The sequence below is a fragment of the Aedes albopictus genome, chromosome 1 (genome assembly GCF_035046485.1).
Source record: "Aedes albopictus strain Foshan chromosome 1, AalbF5, whole genome shotgun sequence".
Lineage (NCBI taxonomy): Eukaryota > Metazoa > Arthropoda > Insecta > Diptera > Culicidae > Aedes > Aedes albopictus.
The window spans coordinates 124879130-124897520 of record NC_085136.1 but is presented as its reverse complement, the minus strand read 5'-3'; the positions used below and the strand labels follow the sequence as shown (position 1 = coordinate 124897520).

General features: G+C 41.1%; 1 protein-coding gene across 1 annotated transcript in view; it reads right to left on the bottom strand.

Annotated features, from left to right (window-relative positions):
* The window catches only part of LOC109422941 (retinol dehydrogenase 13), a 72743-nt gene that overhangs the window by 18289 nt on the left and 36063 nt on the right, over window positions 1-18391 (bottom strand). Inside the window, exons 2-3 of the mRNA XM_029861590.2 lie at window positions 5006-5385; window positions 3746-3970 (exon numbers count right to left, since the gene is read on the bottom strand). Coding sequence (XP_029717450.2) covers window positions 3746-3970; window positions 5006-5385 — 605 coding nt within the window. The remainder of the gene's footprint in view (window positions 1-3745; window positions 3971-5005; window positions 5386-18391) is intronic.

Genomic DNA, 18391 nt, shown 5'->3' with positions numbered 1-18391 from the left:
TCTTTTTTGAACATGTGAATGTTACTTCGCAAACTTTGCGTTTCAGGAATCCCCGGTCAACCAACTGGGATCTCTTTACCGATTTGGTTGCAGCCAAATTTCATGGATACTCACCATCAACTGACACTCCAAGTGATTTGGATGATGCCGTTGATACTACAACGGCCTTCATCATGGAAGCTTTTGAAGAAGCCTGCCCTCTGCGGTCTGTGAAGACCACAAGAGGAACCCCTTGGTGGAACTCCGATCTGGCGAAGCTCAGGAAACAATGTAGAAAGAGTTGGAACAGACGACGTTCGGCTGGATCAGAGGCTTTCAGGTCGGCTCGCAAGGCCTACAGGAAAGCTCTCCGGTCTGCTGAACGATCCGGCTGGAAAAACCTTTGTACAAATGTTTCCAGCTTGAGTGAAGTCAGTCGGTTAAACAAAATCCTGGCGAAATCTAAGGATTTCCGGGTGAACGAACTTCGTTTGCCAAATGGCGATCTGACTTCCTCTGATGAGGAAGTTCTGGAATGCTTATTCAGCACACACTTCCCTGGATGTGTGGATATTACATCTTCGGATGATCCTGATGTCTTTTCTTGTAGTTATGATTCTTTAGCTTCGGCTCGGAGTATTGTAACTATAGAATCGATTGAGTGGGCTCTTAATAGCTTTGCTCCTTTCAAATCTCCTGGGGCAGATGGGATTTATCCTATTTTGCTTCAGAAGGGATTTGATCATTTCAAACATGTTTTGAAACAACTACTTGTTTGCAGTTTTGCTACAGGGTATATTCCCAAATCCTGGCGGGATATTACTGTGAAGTTTATTCCGAAAGTGGGTCGCGCGTCGTAGGAAGAAGCAAAGAACTTCAGACCTATCAGTTTGACCTCTTTTCTTCTGAAATGCTTAGAACGCATAGTCGATCATCACATCCGTGATGTTCATCTGGCCAATGTGCCTCTTCATGTGAACCAACATGCTTACCAATCTGGAAAGTCCACTGTGACTCTTTTACACAAAGTTGTTTACGATATCGAGAAGGCATTCGCTCAAAAGCAATCCTGCTTGGGTGTTTTCTTAGATATCGAGGGTGCATTTGACAACGTGTCTTTCGATACCATATTGGAAGCCGCACGGGGTCATGGTATATCTCAAATGATTTCCAATTGGATTCACCAAATGCTCAAAAACCGACATCTCTTCTCGACATTGCGTCAAGCGGCGATTAGGAAATTGAGTGTTTGTGGATGCCCCCAAGGGGGAGTCTTATCACCACTTTTATGGAATCTCGTAGCAGATACGCTATTGAGGCAACTCAATAATAGCGGTTTTCCTACTTATGGTTTTGCCGACGACTACCTAACATTGTTAGTCGGTATGTGCATCAGCACCCTTTTCGACCTGATGCAAAACGCTCTTCAGGTAGTTGAGGGTTGGTGTCGCCAATACGGCCTTTCGGTAAATCCGAGTAAAACATCTATTGTTCTTTTCACGGAAAAGCGGTTTTCCTACTTATGGTTTTGCCGACGACTACCTAACATTGTTAGTCGGTATGTGCATCAGCACCCTTTTCGACCTGATGCAAAACGCTCTTCAGGTAGTTGAGGGTTGGTGTCGCCAATACGGCCTTTCGGTAAATCCGAGTAAAACATCTATTGTTCTTTTCACGGAAAAGCGAAACCGTAATGGTGTTCGAACTTTGCGTCTCTTTGATTCTGAAATCAATGTGACTGAACAGGTAAAGTACGTTGGAGTCATTCTTGATTCCAAACTTTCCTGGACACCACATGTTGAGTTCAGAATCAAGAAAGCTTGTATGGCCTTCGGGCAATGCCGGCGAACCTTTGGTACAACTTGGGGTCTAAAACCCAAGTATATCAAATGGATCTACACAACTGTTGTTCGGCCAATATTGGCCTATGGATGTCTTGTGTGGTGGCAAAAGGGCGAAGTGAGAACGGTCCAATCAAAATTAGGCCATCTCCAAAGGATGTGCTTAATGGCGATGTCTGGAGCGTTCTCTTCAACTCCCACGGCAGCGCTCGAAGTTCTCTTTGACGTTGCCCCACTACACATTCATCTCAAACAAGAAGCACTTTCTTGCACTTACCGCCTATGGGTACTCGGTTTACTAGAGGAAACTCCTGTGAACCGCAGTTCAACACACACCTCGTTGTTTCCACTTTTGGTGAATTGGGACGAAGTTGTCCTTGCTCGAAGTGATCTTACAATTGCTTGTAATTTTCCATATAGGACATTTTCCACGAAACTCCCTTCCCGGGAAGAGTGGACATCTGGTTATCTGGAGAGAAGTATTTCAGACGGCATCGTATGTTACACTGATGGCTCCCTTCTCGAAGGTCGGGCAGGTGCTGGTGTTTATTCTCGTGAGCTAAGGCTGTATCAGTCTTATTCACTTGGCAGACACTGCACCGTTTTTCAGGCCGAAATCTTTGCTCTTATGTGCGGAGTGCAATCAGCACTTCAGCAGCACGTTATGGGCAAAGTAATATACTTCTGTTCAGATAGCCAGGCTGCTATTAAAGCACTTGCTTCGGCCAACTCCAGGTCGAAGATAGTTTTCAGCAAACTTCATAGATTCAGCAAACGCTGTTCACCTTGTATGGGTACCTGGCCATTCTTCCATCGCTGGAAATGAATTGGCTGATGAGTTAGCTTGCACTGGAGCATCACATGACTTCATTGGCCCTGAGCCAGCTATTCCTGTATCCAAGTGTTGGGTGAAGCATCAGATTGACACCTGGGCTGCCACTCAGCACAAACAATTCTGGAATAGTTTGGAGTCAAACAAAATTGTATTGTACTGAGCCATCTCTAGGGGTGGCAAAGTATCTAACAAATCTGTCAAAGCAGAATTGCAGCATGCTGGTCAAATCATTGACTGGCCACTGCCGACTCAGCTATCACATGGCGAATATTCAGCAAGCTGATTCATTTGCATGTGATAGCTGTGAATCCGATTATGGAACTTCGTATCATTTAATATGTAACTGTCCAGTTTTTGCGCAATTGCGTTTCCGAGTACTCGGGAAACACTTATTAAGTGAAACTGACTTCAGAAACCTGAATCTTCAGGACGTTTTGTTGTTCTTGACCCGCTGTGGTAAAGAGCTATAGGCTCTCTTTACGCTTTATGGATTATCACAGTGCCCTTCTCAGGGCGCTGTTCGAACCCATTGTGGCACGCTCATGCGTTATTACAGTGTCCTTTTCAGGACGCTATGTGAACCCATTGTGGTACGCTTTTGCGAGTATGACGATCCTATTCCCTTACCTGTCCTTTCCCATGTCCTATCCTTTTTCCTTCCCTTCTCCGTCAGGTAAATGATGAATAGGCTCGTGTTCATGGCGATGGCACAAATTTCCCGAATGGAGGAGAACGTGCCTCTAGAGGCGACCTACTGATACCTGATACCTGAAGGCGCCGTGAAACATCATAGAAGAGACGGATGTCTCGTTCGTAAACATAAAAAGAACTAATGCTATTATCTGACATGATGCACTGAAATGCACTGCGATACAGATAGCCCAAACAATGCATTGCATTTTAGTTTATGTATTCTAGGCAATACAAACCCGTAATCCGATTATATACAAACATGCAATATAAGAAATCACCATAAGACGTTGCCATAGACCACGAAGCTCCACTCTCGAGACCCTGCGACCATAAATTCCCGCAAGAAATATGCCCATCAAGCCCCCAATCAGTTCGCCGATAAATCTCATGCTCTTACCCTTTCGCAGCCGTCCGGCCAGGGCACGACTGGCCAGCACAATCGCCAGCTTCGAGTGCGAGAAGGCATCCCTCGCGTGGAACCCGGGCGCCCAGCTGCCAACATTCAGCGGATCCTCGATGTTCATCTTGCCGGCCGTGTAGCCATGGGCGGACACATTAATTACCCGTCCTTGTGGGGCCCGCTCGAGCAGCGGCAGCAGCAGCTGAGTTAGCAAAAAGTGTCCTAAAATGCGGAACCGGAAAGAACGGAGAGAACGAGAAAGAAGCATTGAGAATGGCGTCAAAGAATGGGACCAAGCTGTTTGGAGAGCCAAACAAGTGTAAAATTGATACAAATTGCTGTAGGTAGCCAGCAGCGGTCGACTGGTCGTACACACAGGTGGTTACCAATTCGGAACGCGAAATGGAGAAATTATCGTGATAAATTACCAGTTTCGGTGTTGAATGAGAAATATTTTACGGTCGTGGGAACACATGTACCTCGTCATTGTTGTCGTCGCCAAGAAGGCAGGTCGTAAGGGTTGACGAAGTGGCAAGAATGGTTATACTATTTGCTTATATAGTGGAGCTTCGTAGCCATGCGGTTAGTGTCACCAAGCTTCTAATCGCACCATGCTATGGGGTGAGGGTTCGATTCCCGCTCCGGGCGATGAAACTTTTCGTGAGGATAGTTTCTTCTCCGTATCCACTGATGCGTGCTCCGTGTGTCCGTTGTCTAGTGTTAAGTTTCATTCAGTTTGTACAGCCTCTAGCTGAAGACGGTGTCCGTGTGTTGTTTTTTAAAATATTTATTTGTTAACCTAACAACCCTTTGCAACCTAATTGTTTTCTATGCATTCGAATTGTAAACTGGACATTATCGTTAAGAAGTTTTTGTGTGATTCGTTGTGGCGATGTCAGTGAGTGACAAGAGGTCGTCTTGTCCGTGTCGATTGGGAGGTCATAATCCTTGAACTCGTGGATGGAAATTAAATTTTATTGATGAGCTCTTTCCGTGTATTTACTCAACAAATATTAAAAGGTGCATCACGCCAAGTGTCGACCCAAGTTCCCCAATCAGTTTATGTATCAAATTGTAGTTTTTTTTTTATTTCGTTAATTCGTTAATGTTTACTCTCAAAAAGAAATTGAATGAATAACTGGGGCAATATCTGCTTTTCAGATCAGTGTTCTAAGTGCACTGCTAAACTTCTGCATAGTCCCTAAATGTCACCCCCAGACCGTTCAAGCATATGTTCCCTCAGTCACAACACAATACCTAAATAATTGCACTGCAGATGCATCTCGAATCCATCGGTGGTTCGCTGCTCGGGATGAAATATGATGCCCGCATTGTTGATCAGCACGTCGACCTGCCGGTGGTGTGATTCGACCTCCCGCACGAACCGTCGCACGCAGTCGAACGACCGCAAATCCAGCGGGACCAGCTCCACCGAAGCACCGGAAATTTCGCGGATGATTGATTGACGAGCGCGGTCGCCTTTCTCCAGATCCCGGCACGCCATGATGACGTGGGCCGACCGACGCACCAGCTCTTTGCACAATGCCTGACCGATGCCACCGCTGGCTCCGGTTACGATAATCACCTGGTCGCGCACCAAATTCGAATTGGGGCAAACCTGGCCGCCCATGTACATCCTGTGGGTTAGAAGAAGGGTACGCGTAAGAATATAGAACCGAACGAATAAAGGGATCATTAGAACGAAAATTTTATTGTATCTTGTTTTTGGCTGCGTTAGAGCTTAATTAGCATAATTCGATTATGCTAATGGATTCTACTAATCTCCATCGAAAAGAAATGTGTACTAAGCACTTTTTTATGGGGAATGGCTTTTCTTGACCTTAGAAGGTGGGTGGTGTTATGAGCAAGGTTGCTGAGCAGAGAGAAAGAGAACATTGCGCTCAGAGAGAAAAAGGGAATATTACTAACAGCTGTGGATGGACTTGAATAAAGCTTCAGTTACGTTTTATACTCGAGACAACTCTGACTTATCTCTGCTGCCACTGATCTATCACGGTATCTCAGGTGGTCATAGTCCGCCGCGCTTGTCCGCATTGCCTTGGATTGAAGATATTTCAGCTGGCGACGAGGATGGGATATTTTTTCTGCGCGTCATTTAGGCTAAAAGAAGTAAAGCAAACAGGACGTTCTTCTCCATCTATCACATGAGACATCACTCCTCCTAATCCATAGCTGGACGCATCAGTAGTTACAACTATGGGCTTCATGGGGTCGAAGTATTCCAACAAACAAGGGCGAAGGAGAAAAGTTTTACAATCATTAAAAATTCGTTCGCATTCGTCTGTCCAAATAAATTTAACGTTCTTCTTCAACAAACCGTATAGGCACTGGATACGAGACGAAAGATTTGGAATAAATTTAGCATAATAATTAAGCAAACCCAGAAACGCCTTCAGCTCTGATTCATTCCGTGGAGCTTTAGCTTCACGAATCGTCTCTATTTTCTGTGGACACGGTTGTAAACCCTTATCAGAAAGAATGTGTCCCAAGAAAGGCAATTCTGTTACAAAAAATTTACATTTTTTTAAATTTACCTTTATATTAGCTCGGGCTAGGCGCTCTACCACTATAGCAAGTTTTCTTTGACAATCTTCCAAATCTCTTCCCGAAATTAAAACGTCGTCCAAATAGCATGAGACGTATTCCAGGCCGTGAAGAACTTGATCCATATTTTTTTGGAATATGGATGCGCTAGACGACGCTGCTTGCGGTAAACGATTGTAAATGTATAGGCCTTTTATGGTATTTATTACCATAAACTTTCTAGAAGCCTGAGACAACAAAAGGCACCCGCTAAATCAAGTGAGCAAAAAACTTTTGATCCTGAAAGAGAGGCGAAAATGTCCTGTGCGACAGGCAATGGGTAAGTATTAGGAATTATCACCTTGTTGATAGACACCTTGCAATCAATCACTAAGCGGATGCTTTGATCCTTCTTCATCACGATTACCACCGGTGATGCCCACTCGCTAGTCTCTACCGGTGTAATCACCCCATCTCTCTATAAAGAATCTAAATGCTCAATAACTTTGTTTCTCAATCTTAGCGGTACCGAATAAGCTTTCTTGAAAATAGGCTTATCGTCCTTTAATACTAGATCTCCTTCGTACCCAACTATTGGAGTTGAAAAATCCCAGATCTAACTTTAAACATAATTTAAAAGTAATGCATGACGACGAATCTTCACCGATCATTTCGACGCGTACTGACAGCTTTAATGACCAATTTGTTAATTTACGTTGCGGTGACCAGATTTATTATAAAAATGCTAACAAGACTGACATTAGACGATGGTTACCTGCAATCTTTATCAAACGTATTTCTGCAACTGTTTTCCAGATTTCGCTGAGCGGCAGATTGATAACGGCTCACAAACGACAACTCAAAGTTTCTGGTGATTCTCGCCGGAAAGCAGGTGCGACTTTCGTTTTCCGTGGAGAGAATATACCACACAATAGCAGAAAGCGTAGGAGGGAACAAGAAGCCGAAGATGCCGCAGTCGTGTCTGAGGAGGAGCCTGATTTTTATGGCTTTCCCGCCGAATCATTTATTTTTGAAGAGCAGACTCCGATCGAAAATCAGCTAGGCAATTTTGAAATCATCCAGCAGTCGAAGAAGTATCGAAGATCAGAACGGAATGCGAAGAAGAAACGGCGATCAGATTTTGTGTATTATTAGTATGTATTCAATTGAATGTTAGCAATAAGTGTTATTCCAATGCATGGATTTCGAAAATTGTTTTTTATATAGAATTATTTTACGGGACAAAAGTGCGCAGGCAGACTCGCTAGCCGAAGCCGACGAAGGCGAGAATGCCGCAAATGCCCGTGAAAGACATGTCTGAATAGGTATAGACCGATCCGGCTGATCGGCTGAAACGCTGGTTCGAGTACTTTGGAAATCTTTTTCGAGTGCCGGCCACGCCTCCAACGTCTCAACATGAGACACCAAGAGTTCGACGCATTACCCGTGTCAACCCGAAGCTCTATCATTGCAGGAGATAGAAACAACCATCCATGAAGTCGAACAGAGCCCCGGGGCTTGATCGCATATCAACCGAGATGCTCAAAGCTGGCCACTTCTGCATCAATTATTCTGTAACAAATAGGAGACAACACTTCCGGCCGACTAGATGAAAGGCGTCTTAGTAAACGAACCGTAAACTGGGGGGGTCATTAGTCCATACTAAAATTTTTATTTGTCCATACAAAATGGTCGTTGGCCGAACCACTAGATGAAAGGCGTCTTAGTAAACGAACCGTAAACTGGGGGGGGGGTCATTAGTCCATACTAAAATTTTTATTTGTCCATACAAAATGGTCGTTGGCCGAACCACCCCCACCCCCCCCCCCCCCCCTAATGACCACGTGGTTTATGGACAGCCCCTAAGTGCACCGAAGACGTCGAGACGATCCGAGGCAAATGTGCACTTTTATCACACTTTTTAGGCGTACCAAAAAAAGTGTGATAGTCCAATTTGAGATGTAGTCTGCAATAAAATTCTCAACGGTGAAAGTGTAAAAAATCACCCGGGCGCGCGCTTCAGTGAGGTTTTTGCGCCAAAGTGCGCGCTGCGGTGAAACACCGGAGAGTTCTCGCCCCGGCGACACCATAGAGGCTTGCATCAAAAACATAACCTCATCGAATTCTCATACGATTTGTAAACATTGCCCTCAAATTTTTTTTGAGGGCAAGGACGGCTTTATGGACCGACGCCGAAGGAAAGAAAGAGAAGGAGACAGTGATGACGTCAGCGTGCAAGCGCTCATAGTGATGATTCGGTGACTGCTGGGTGAAAACACGGGAGAGCGCCAGAGAGCGATGCGCGCGAAAGAGTGAGCCACACTCGATGAGCGCTTGCACGCTGACGTCATCATCATCTCCTTCTCTTTCTTTCCTTCGGCGTCTGTCCATAAAGCCGTCCTTGCCCTCAAAAAAAATTTGAGGGCAATGTTTACAAATCGTATGGGAATTCGATGAGGTTATGTTTTTGATGCAAGCCTCTATCCAAGGCGAACGAGCAAGAGCACGCACTAGCGCTTGGTCTACCCACCACCCAAAACAAGAGAAACTGGCTTCTTGGTGTGGTGAAAAATGTTCCTATCCCCAGTGTGGTTGAAAAACTGACGCCGCATTGAATCGCTACGGTGAAATGCCACACGCTAGTTCGGGAATACCCATTAAATGAGTTTTGAGTACCCATTTTTTGCTTCAGTATTGAGCTGTCAAATAATGGGTATTCTTCAAGTTTCAAATAATGGGTGTTTTTTCCACATTTTGAAGTTCAGCCGACCAACCATACAATGGGTAAATAGTACCCTTATATAAGTTCGAGAAATAACACCGCCATTTCGTCGAACTGTTGCGGGTTCATCCGTTTTGGTTTTTCTTTTGTTAAGTTTTGTAAAACCACTTGTGAAACCCCGGAGAAATCCGATGGCTGCTTGATTCTCGACTTGATTCATGTGCGTGCAACAGCCAAGGCAGCATATACCTACAGCGAAATTCGGACGAAATTTCATGGTCAACGGACGACATCAGAGGAAGACTAATGAATTCCGGGAGCTGGATCTGGAAGGTAAGTTTCTGATCATTCGCAATCCATCCATCGTTGAAGAAATATGTTTTCCTAAAGCATATGTTAATACATTTGCAAGGCCGAGTAACGTCAAATCGTCAAATAATGGACATCCGTGAGGCAGGACATCGCAAGATAAGTCGCAGAACATGGCATGAAAATGTGACCCAACCTGCTTCGCAGTCCCGGGCTTTGCGGCATAATGAAACTTAATATTCGTTTTATAGATCGTTAATATGTTTATATATATCAAATGTATTAAAATTATTTAATAAAAATAAATTTAGGAGTCTGTGTAACGATTAATATGCTTCTTTTTATATTTTATTAGCATTTACATCTATAGCTGGTCCGGCCGAAAAACTTCCGAAAAAGTGGGGCTTTTTTACCCATTTATTATTGAAAAACAATGGGTCAAATATACCCATTATTTGAAGTTCGAGTCAAATACCCATTAATGGGTAAACGGCTAATACTCATTAAATGAGTTAAGCCACTTTAGTTCGAAATGGGTACTAAAATACCCATTAATGGGTATTCTCAAACTAGCGTGCATCTCTGCTGGGCGCTAATAAATAGCGCCCACTGTCAAATGCGAAAACATCAACAATTTTTTGTTTAACGTTTATTTTGATTTGTTGATCAGTTTTTGGAATCATTTTTTCCACCGCTTATGTTCACAAAACACTTCAAACTCGCTTTAATATTAATGTATGGTAAGAGGAGCATGCGATTAGTTGAATAAAGCAACCCAACAAACACGCATTGTGAATGTGATTTCGTGTGTGGCTCACAACATCAAACAAAAGCTGCGTTTGTTGATTACACGCTCGTTTCAATTTGCACGAATATGAGTATAAGGCAGTTAGATGTTGGCTACGATAAATTTCATTCATGCCAGGGGCCTGCATTATACAAATTCATGCCATGGCAGGCAAAGAAAGCCTTTCAATTAATAACTGTGGAAGTGCTCAAAGAAGTTGAAGCGAAGCAGGCCAAGTCCCAGTGGGGACGTAGAGCCATAAAGAAGAAGAAGAAGAAGTAGTTCCCGATCATGATTCGTTCCTGTTCGCAGTCCATTAAAAAGAGGACAAACGTGATGTGGCTAACTACCGTGGAATAACTTCGCACTCTACTTGCTCTAAAGTATTCGAAATTATAGTAAACGATGCACTTGTTTGCTTCGACCTACACCTACACCAACACGATTTTTTTTACAAAACGGTCAGTTACCACCAATCTTTCGCAATTCATCTCAACGTGCCTGCCGGCAATGGACGCCGGAATACAGGTTGATGCTGTTTACCTTGATCTCAAGGCTGATTTCGACCGGGTTGGCCATCGAATACTACGAATACTACGTCTAGTCGTATTGTGAATGCCACGGAGTGAGGGTTCGATTCCCGCTCCAGTCGGAGGAAACTTTTCGTCAAACGAAAAATCCTCCCCTGAGTGTTCCGAGTAGTCCGTTGCCTAATGTTAATGATTGTTCAGTCTGTGCAGTCTCTGGTTGAAGACGGTGTAGTGTCTTTTGTTTTTTTAATGACATCTGGCTAGTGATTAGACCTTGTGCACTGTTAAATAAAACTACAGTAAAACCTCCATGAGTCGATATTGAAGGGACCATCGACTCAAGGAAATATCGAGAAGTGGAACACAAATCCTTTGGGAAGCTTTTTGAAGGGACCATCATAGTAACCCAGAATTTTTTTTTCAGTATGGAAAAATTTACCTCCATGAGTCGATATCGAGTCAAGGAACATCGACTCATGGAGGTTCGACTGTAGTTACAATTATGCACATGTGATAGGTATTGACACTGTCAATGGTGGTTTCGTCGACTATGCGATTATGGGCAGCACACTCCAGCAACGATTTTCGTCATACCGTCTTACCCCGCTCGTTCGACACGTTTTAATTCGACACTTTTTAATTCGTACCCCGCTTATTCGACACATGTCGAATTAAAAAGTGTTGAAATGTCACAGCGATGTACACTGTAAATGCAAAACAGTTAAATATTGCGCTTATACTCGCACCCGCAGCAGCTCCTCTTGCAGACGCTAATTCCGGAAGTTCTGTTTTGGTGCTATTTGACGCCCAAACCGCCTGGAGACCAACCGGAATCGACTGAGGATGGCAACAATCGTAAAAAGAACGAGCTTTTCATTCGCACCACCGCATTATCTGTTGAAATTATGTTTCATAACAAATCCGGAAATCAAAACAAAAACAAAAACAGAGTTGCCAAATTTCAATGAGCAACGTGGTGTAGGGTGACCAGTTTGTCAAATTAAAAGTTTACCCCGATTATTCGACAACAGTCGGTGTCGTATTAGCTGGGTAATACGGTACTTCCATACCAGGAGTTAGTTGTTCTTGTTTATGACCAGTGTTTTGAATTAATTGTACAATATCAGGCATTTTTTTTTTTTTTTAAGCTTCATTAAGACATTTTGTCAGATGGAGGTCGTAAAAATAAATACAATAAAACAAAAATGTACTGAGTGTACTATTTTATGTTCCGTAAACGGCATTCTTACAAAAAACGGCTACATTTTGTAAAAAAAACGCTCAAATTGCCAAATTTGATAACGATCAACCCGGGGCTAGACCCGAGGTGAAGTTGATCAACCAATATCATAACATTCTAAGAATGGAAAATCATTGAACAAACTAAATGTTATGATGCTGAGTTTGAAGAAATTTTTATAATTCTTACAACTGGTGTATTTTGTATGTTAAAAAACAAACAAAGTTGAGTAAGTTACAGAATTTGTAAGAACGACCCATATTTAACGCCTAAAGGTTGATTGATTGATTGATTGATTTGACTTTATTAAAGAGACTTTCAGCCCTTACCTAAAGGTAGGAAATAAGTTCTTATAAAATCGTCTTGGTTTCGCAAAAATATGCTATGTAGGGTCTGGGACCATTTGGGCAGGAGCACCTATTTTTGGCACTTGCTGCTATAATTCAGTCAATTTCGAACCGATTAACTTGATTTTTGAGACATGATCAGATACGCACAGAATCTAGACATGTGCAAAAATTCAAGTCAATCGGTTTGAAATTGACTGAGCTATAGTAGCAAATGCCCAAAATAGGTGCTCCTGCCCAAATGGTCCCAGATCCTATTTTCAAATAAATTTTATCTGTTAACATCAATCATAACTTAAAGCTATGATCAATGAGTCTTCCATGAATAAATAAGTGTTTTGTGAGTCATATAATATACAAAGCATAGATGGAAGGCGATTTTTTGAAAGGCAATCTTTTCACCGAGTTTTGTTCATTTTTTATTTTTTTAGTATTAGGGTATGTGTACCATTCCTTGGCCTAATATGCCAGCAGTCTTGACAATTTTGACCATAACTCGTGCATTAACCCACGAGTGATCACGATGTTGTATTTTATAAAACATCCTGAAAAAATCTCGCTTTTTGTATTCAGCATTAGCGTGGTGGTGGTGACCAACCGCGCGAGTTACGGAAGGTTAATAGCACTAGAAATGATGTGTTGACCGTCTATCACGCACTCTAGGCAGTTCATGTTTCTCCAATTGGAAGTAAACTAGCGTAAACATTCAATAACCTACTTAATTCAAGGAAGTGGCATCCCTATCCCACCAATGCAATGTTTTCGTAGCCAACATAACTGCGGCTCAAACGTACGGCTCAAGCTGACAACCTATCTTTTAACACAGCAGCATTGGCGGAGCCAGCGTTTTCTTTTTTCTTACTCACTCTCCTAAACATACACGAGAGAGGGAAAGATAGAAGAGGAGGCAGCTTGCCCCCTCTTTCATCCCGGTCTTTCTTGTGTATGTTTAGGAGAGTGAGTAAGAAAAGAGAAAAAGCTGGCTCCGCTAATGCACAGCAGCATAGTTTTAATGCTGGGTAAGAAAACAAGAAGACCATAACAGTCCCCTGACTTAATTACGTTGAAAAGATTCGATGCGATGGTATGCAACAGGCCTCTGGCATCAATGAAATTCATTGTAGCTAACATCTAACTGCCTTATACTCATATTCGTGCAAATTGAAACGAGCGTGTAATCAACAAACGCAGCTTTTGTTTGATGTTGTGAGCCACACACGAAATCACATTCACAGTATGCGTGTTTGTTGGGTTGCTTTATTCAACTAATCGCATGCTCCTCTTACCGTACATTAATATTAAAGCGAGTTTGAAGTGTTTTGTGATCATAAGAGGTAGAAAAAATGATTCCAAAAATTGATCAACAAACCAAAATAAACGTTAAACAAAAAATGTCGATGTTTTCGCATTTGACAGTGGGCGCTATTTACTAGCGCCCAGGACATCCTGTCTACCATGATTCCAATGCATTGACATAGGCCGTGTCAGGGGCCTGGTATGCAACGTTGGTCTACAGGGTGCGGCAGGAAAAAATGCGAAAAGTTCAAGGCACTATTACACGCTAAATGTGGGATATGTATGACTATTTTTTCATGACAGTGTATCAGTCAATGTCTATATTCTAGCACTGAAAAATAAAAATGAACATATTTGATGTTTAACATGTGATAATGTAGGCCTAATAAGCGGATATCAATAAACTGCGCGCCCAATGGTCATTGAACAAAATGACTATAACAGTAATAAAATTTGCTTAAATTCGATGAACAACCAGACCAAACTGATCCAGAGCCATGTAGTTTCACATATTTATTTATTTATTTATATTTCAATTCATGTAACTTAAGGATAATCCTTCTTTTAAAGTTACACTGCGGTGCATTTAGCATTGCCATTTATTATCTACTACATTTCTTACATCTAGTTAAAGTTCCTGAATTTAACTTTGTTTGACCTTTTCACTGCATGCGTTCAATTTCACTGAGTAGACCCTTTCTGAAGACTGAGATAGAAGTAGATGACTTAAGGAGGGGAGACAGATAATTCCAGTTAGAAATGCCTCTCACAAACAGAGACTGACCGTAGTACGACGACGAATGCTGAGGTATTGAGAAATTCAACGTTCTTGTGTTCCTCAAGAACTGAAGTTTACTGTATAGATATAAAGGCGATCGAGTTTTAATGATTTTATAGATATGTACGCATACCCTATACTTGTAAAATTGTGTAAACTGGCACCCGATAAGAATGTTCTGTAAATGTGAAACATGTGAGAATCTGTTAAGATTGAAAACGTACCTGATACAAGCGTTTAATGCAACTCTTAGTTTGTTTAGCGAAAGAGCAGAAGCATTGCTGTAAACAAAATCTCCATAAGTAAAATGAGGGAGCACTAAAGACTTGAATAACTTAATTTTCATCGACGTGTCTAGATGTTTACTAACCATATTGAGTGTTTTGAGTGTTCCGTAGATTTTTCCACATTGGCTGTTAATAAACGTATCCCATGATAAATTAGAAGTAAAAATCACACCGAGATTGTTCAGCTGGTCGAAAAACTCAACTCTTTGTCCATCGAAAAATATTGCTGGAAATGTTGGTAATGTTTTAACCTTGCTTATGAACATTGCTTTAGTTTTAGATGGGTTAACGTGTAATAAGTTATTTCGGGACCAGCGTAAAATATTGTTCAGGTCATGATTTATTTTCCTGGAAACCTCATTCATATCAATGTCGCCATAAGCACACAAATAAACTTGTACATCGTCCGCGAACATGTGAATGGAACAAAACTCTAACATTGCAGGTAAATCATTAATGAAAAGGGAGAACAGCAAAGGCCCAAGCACGGAGCCCTGAGGTACCCCGGATTTGATCAAACTAAAAGAAGAAAAAACATCATTGTGGAAAACAGCTTGTTGCCTTTCGCTCAGGTATGACTTAATCAACTGGGCTGCCGAATTAGAGAAACTAAACTTGTACACTAATTTTCTCACTAGTTTCGAGTGCGACACGCGATCAAAAGCTTTTGCAAAATCTATAAGGAGCAAGATAGCTATTCCTCTCCTATCTATTACACGGGATATATCATCATGCACTTTCATTAGTGCTGTGTTTGTGCTATGATTAGTACGGAATCCAGATTGATGAGGGTGCAACAGGTCATGATCGGATATAAATTTTGTAATTTGATTTTTAATCAGTTTTTCGAATACTTTTGACATGGAGGGAAGAATACTTATTGGGTGCAAGTTAGAAATTGATGAACAATTACCTTTCTTTTTGATAGGTATTATTTTGGAGTTTTTCCAGGCACGGGGAAAGGTGGAAGTTTCTATAATAACATCGAACAAATGTTTGTAAATTGGTAGTGCTAACGGTAACAAAATTTTGATAAAGCTTATAGGAATGTTATCCAACCCAACTGCATTGGATTTAACAGCAAAAATACTGTTAATGATATCATGTTCCAGAAATTCAACAAATTTGAAACCATCTTGAGAGGAACTAATAGAATTCATAAAGTCATCGTCAGTAAAGTTGGAGATAAAATAATCATTAATTTCATTCGCACACAAGTCATTTAGTTCCAGACACCTAGAGTCTTTAGAAATCCCCAATCTATATATATAAAAATGAGTTCGGAGTCCGTTTGAGGCAACAAAACTTACTAACGGGTGAACCGATCAGGATGGCTTATGCAGGGTTCGATTCGTATTCATGGTGGCTGTGTTTATATGCAGAAAAAGATACGAAAATCATTTAAAAAAGTATGAAAATTGTGAAAATACTGATATTTGATGAACCGGGAAGAAATTCAGCGTGATCGAAATTAAATCAATCTAGAGTGCGTTGCTACGATGACCTCAACAGTTGTCAAACCGCCACAGCTTGGCAAGACAACGTTTGCCGGGCCAGCTAGTTGTTTTATATTTTTCCATAGTTGTTTGCTCGGTAAATCAACTTTTATCTTCAGTCTGTCGTACTTAGTTTTTGCTTGTGTAATCAGTTCATTTGCTTTATTTCTAAGTCTTTTATAGGTACTTCTATCAATTTCTGTCTTGGATCTTTTCCAGCTATTATATGCTAAATTTCTATTTATTATAGCACGCGAAATATCGTTATTGAACCAGGGAGTTTTATTTTGTTTTTTTCGTCGTAGAGGTATGTGCTGATCATGTAGGTAGAGTAAATGAAAGTTTAAGAATTCTAACTTTTCATCGGGGGTTTCCATGGAGAAAAACGCATTCCAATCAATTCTATTGAAGTCATCGGATAGCCCGAATAAAACGGTATCATAAAATTGTGATAAAGCGTATCGTTTTTTGATTATACGTGGTATCATAAAATGTATGATACAATATCATACACTTGAATCATATCAATGATTAGAGCTATCATATTCGGAATTTGAATGATAGACCGAATGGGTTGTTAAGTATAGTTACCATTCAAAAATAGCTATTTTCTCGAACAAAATTTCTGCCAAATTATTCGTGTTATAATCACTTTATCATTTGATTAACGATTTACCGAATAATAAAAACAAATCTGAAATATTTCAAAACTCTACTTTATCGGCTTGAAATAAAAAAACACCCCTGCAGTTTCCACTGCTGTCAAAGCGTGGACGAGGTTCATGACGTCATGCTGTGTTGTTTTTGTGCTGAAAGTTTATTTTTAACTTTGGAGGCCACGACTCGTATCGCGATTCGAACTGTAGACTGGTGCTGGGATTTCCATTCCCCTTCGCGCGTTGCTGGTGAACCATATCGACACGGTGCTCGCGGGTTATTCAAACCCAATGATATGAAAGTACCTAGAACTGGAACATCTGATATCAAAATATACAGGGTAAGTTAGTTCAGTTGTTAGCCAGTGAGAGCGCCTACAGCTAGTTAAGGAATAATTGCACAGTGACCATCGATCGTGCCGCCGATGCACACAGTGCCCTAGAAAATACATTGAAATAAGATTCCTCTTACGGCACGGTGCATGGATTTTCCTATTCTGCTCATATCGACGGAGAGGATAATACGGGACTTCAGGTCCTGTAATGAAGCTGGTGACAAATGCGAGTGTCACATAAAAAGTTTGCTAATGCTAAAAGTGACCACAAAGTAATTATTTTGAGCTTTCTCATATGTAGGAAACCAAAGAAAATGCTTCCCAACTCTTGCTAAGTGCAGCCTTGTGGAATTTTCACTCTATTAGTGAAAACAAGTGCTATATTTTCTAGTTTATGAGAGAAAAAAGATTATAAACAATCATATATTTATTATTAGACATATCATTATCATTTGTGCTATGATACCGGTAAAGTATTGAAAAATTGCAATTCTACAACCCGTATCATTCGATCATAGTGCTATGACTATCTATACCATTATCATTCAGTGAATTGAATGCGTATGATATGTACGATAACATGAATTGTAAAAATCTATGCGGGAGTGCACTTGAATCAAAATTGACATAGTCTCGGTAGTAGACAACATTATCATGCCTGTTGAAGGAGTAGCGTAGAGAGCAAAATATTAAGTCGTGATTGGAAATGCCAGGCATAGAAATCTGATCATGTTTAACAACAGTATCAGGTGTATCCGTAATTAGAAGATCTAGTAAGGAGCATCCAGTTCTGTGGAAATACGTTGGTTCAGAATTTATACATTTATACGACAAAGTATCCAACATTTCGTTAAATCGGCGTGGCCTGCAAGAATTTTTTGATAAATCTGTATTAAAATCACCTATAAAGTACGAACTACTGCAATTAACTATACAGTTATCCAGAATACTACTAAGAATGTCGGTGCAATCAGTATTCGGGGGATTATATACGACACCCAACAATATTTTGTCATCTCCAACTTTAATTTCAATGATTAAAAACTCAGTGCCGCAAAAATCAGGGGAAGAACTAGGGGACGTTGACACAACTTTATACGATAGATTATTTTTCAAATAAACACAGATGCCTCCACCATGCCTATTTCTATCATTTCTTATGAGCCTGTACCCATTTATGTTAAGTGTTGTGTTGTTGATAGTGTTATTTAACCACGTTTCCGTGAAACAAATAACGTCAACTTTGCTATCACTAAAGTTCAGCTTCAGTTCTTGAAATTTAGAAAAACTACGCGCAATTAAACTTTGAACATTTA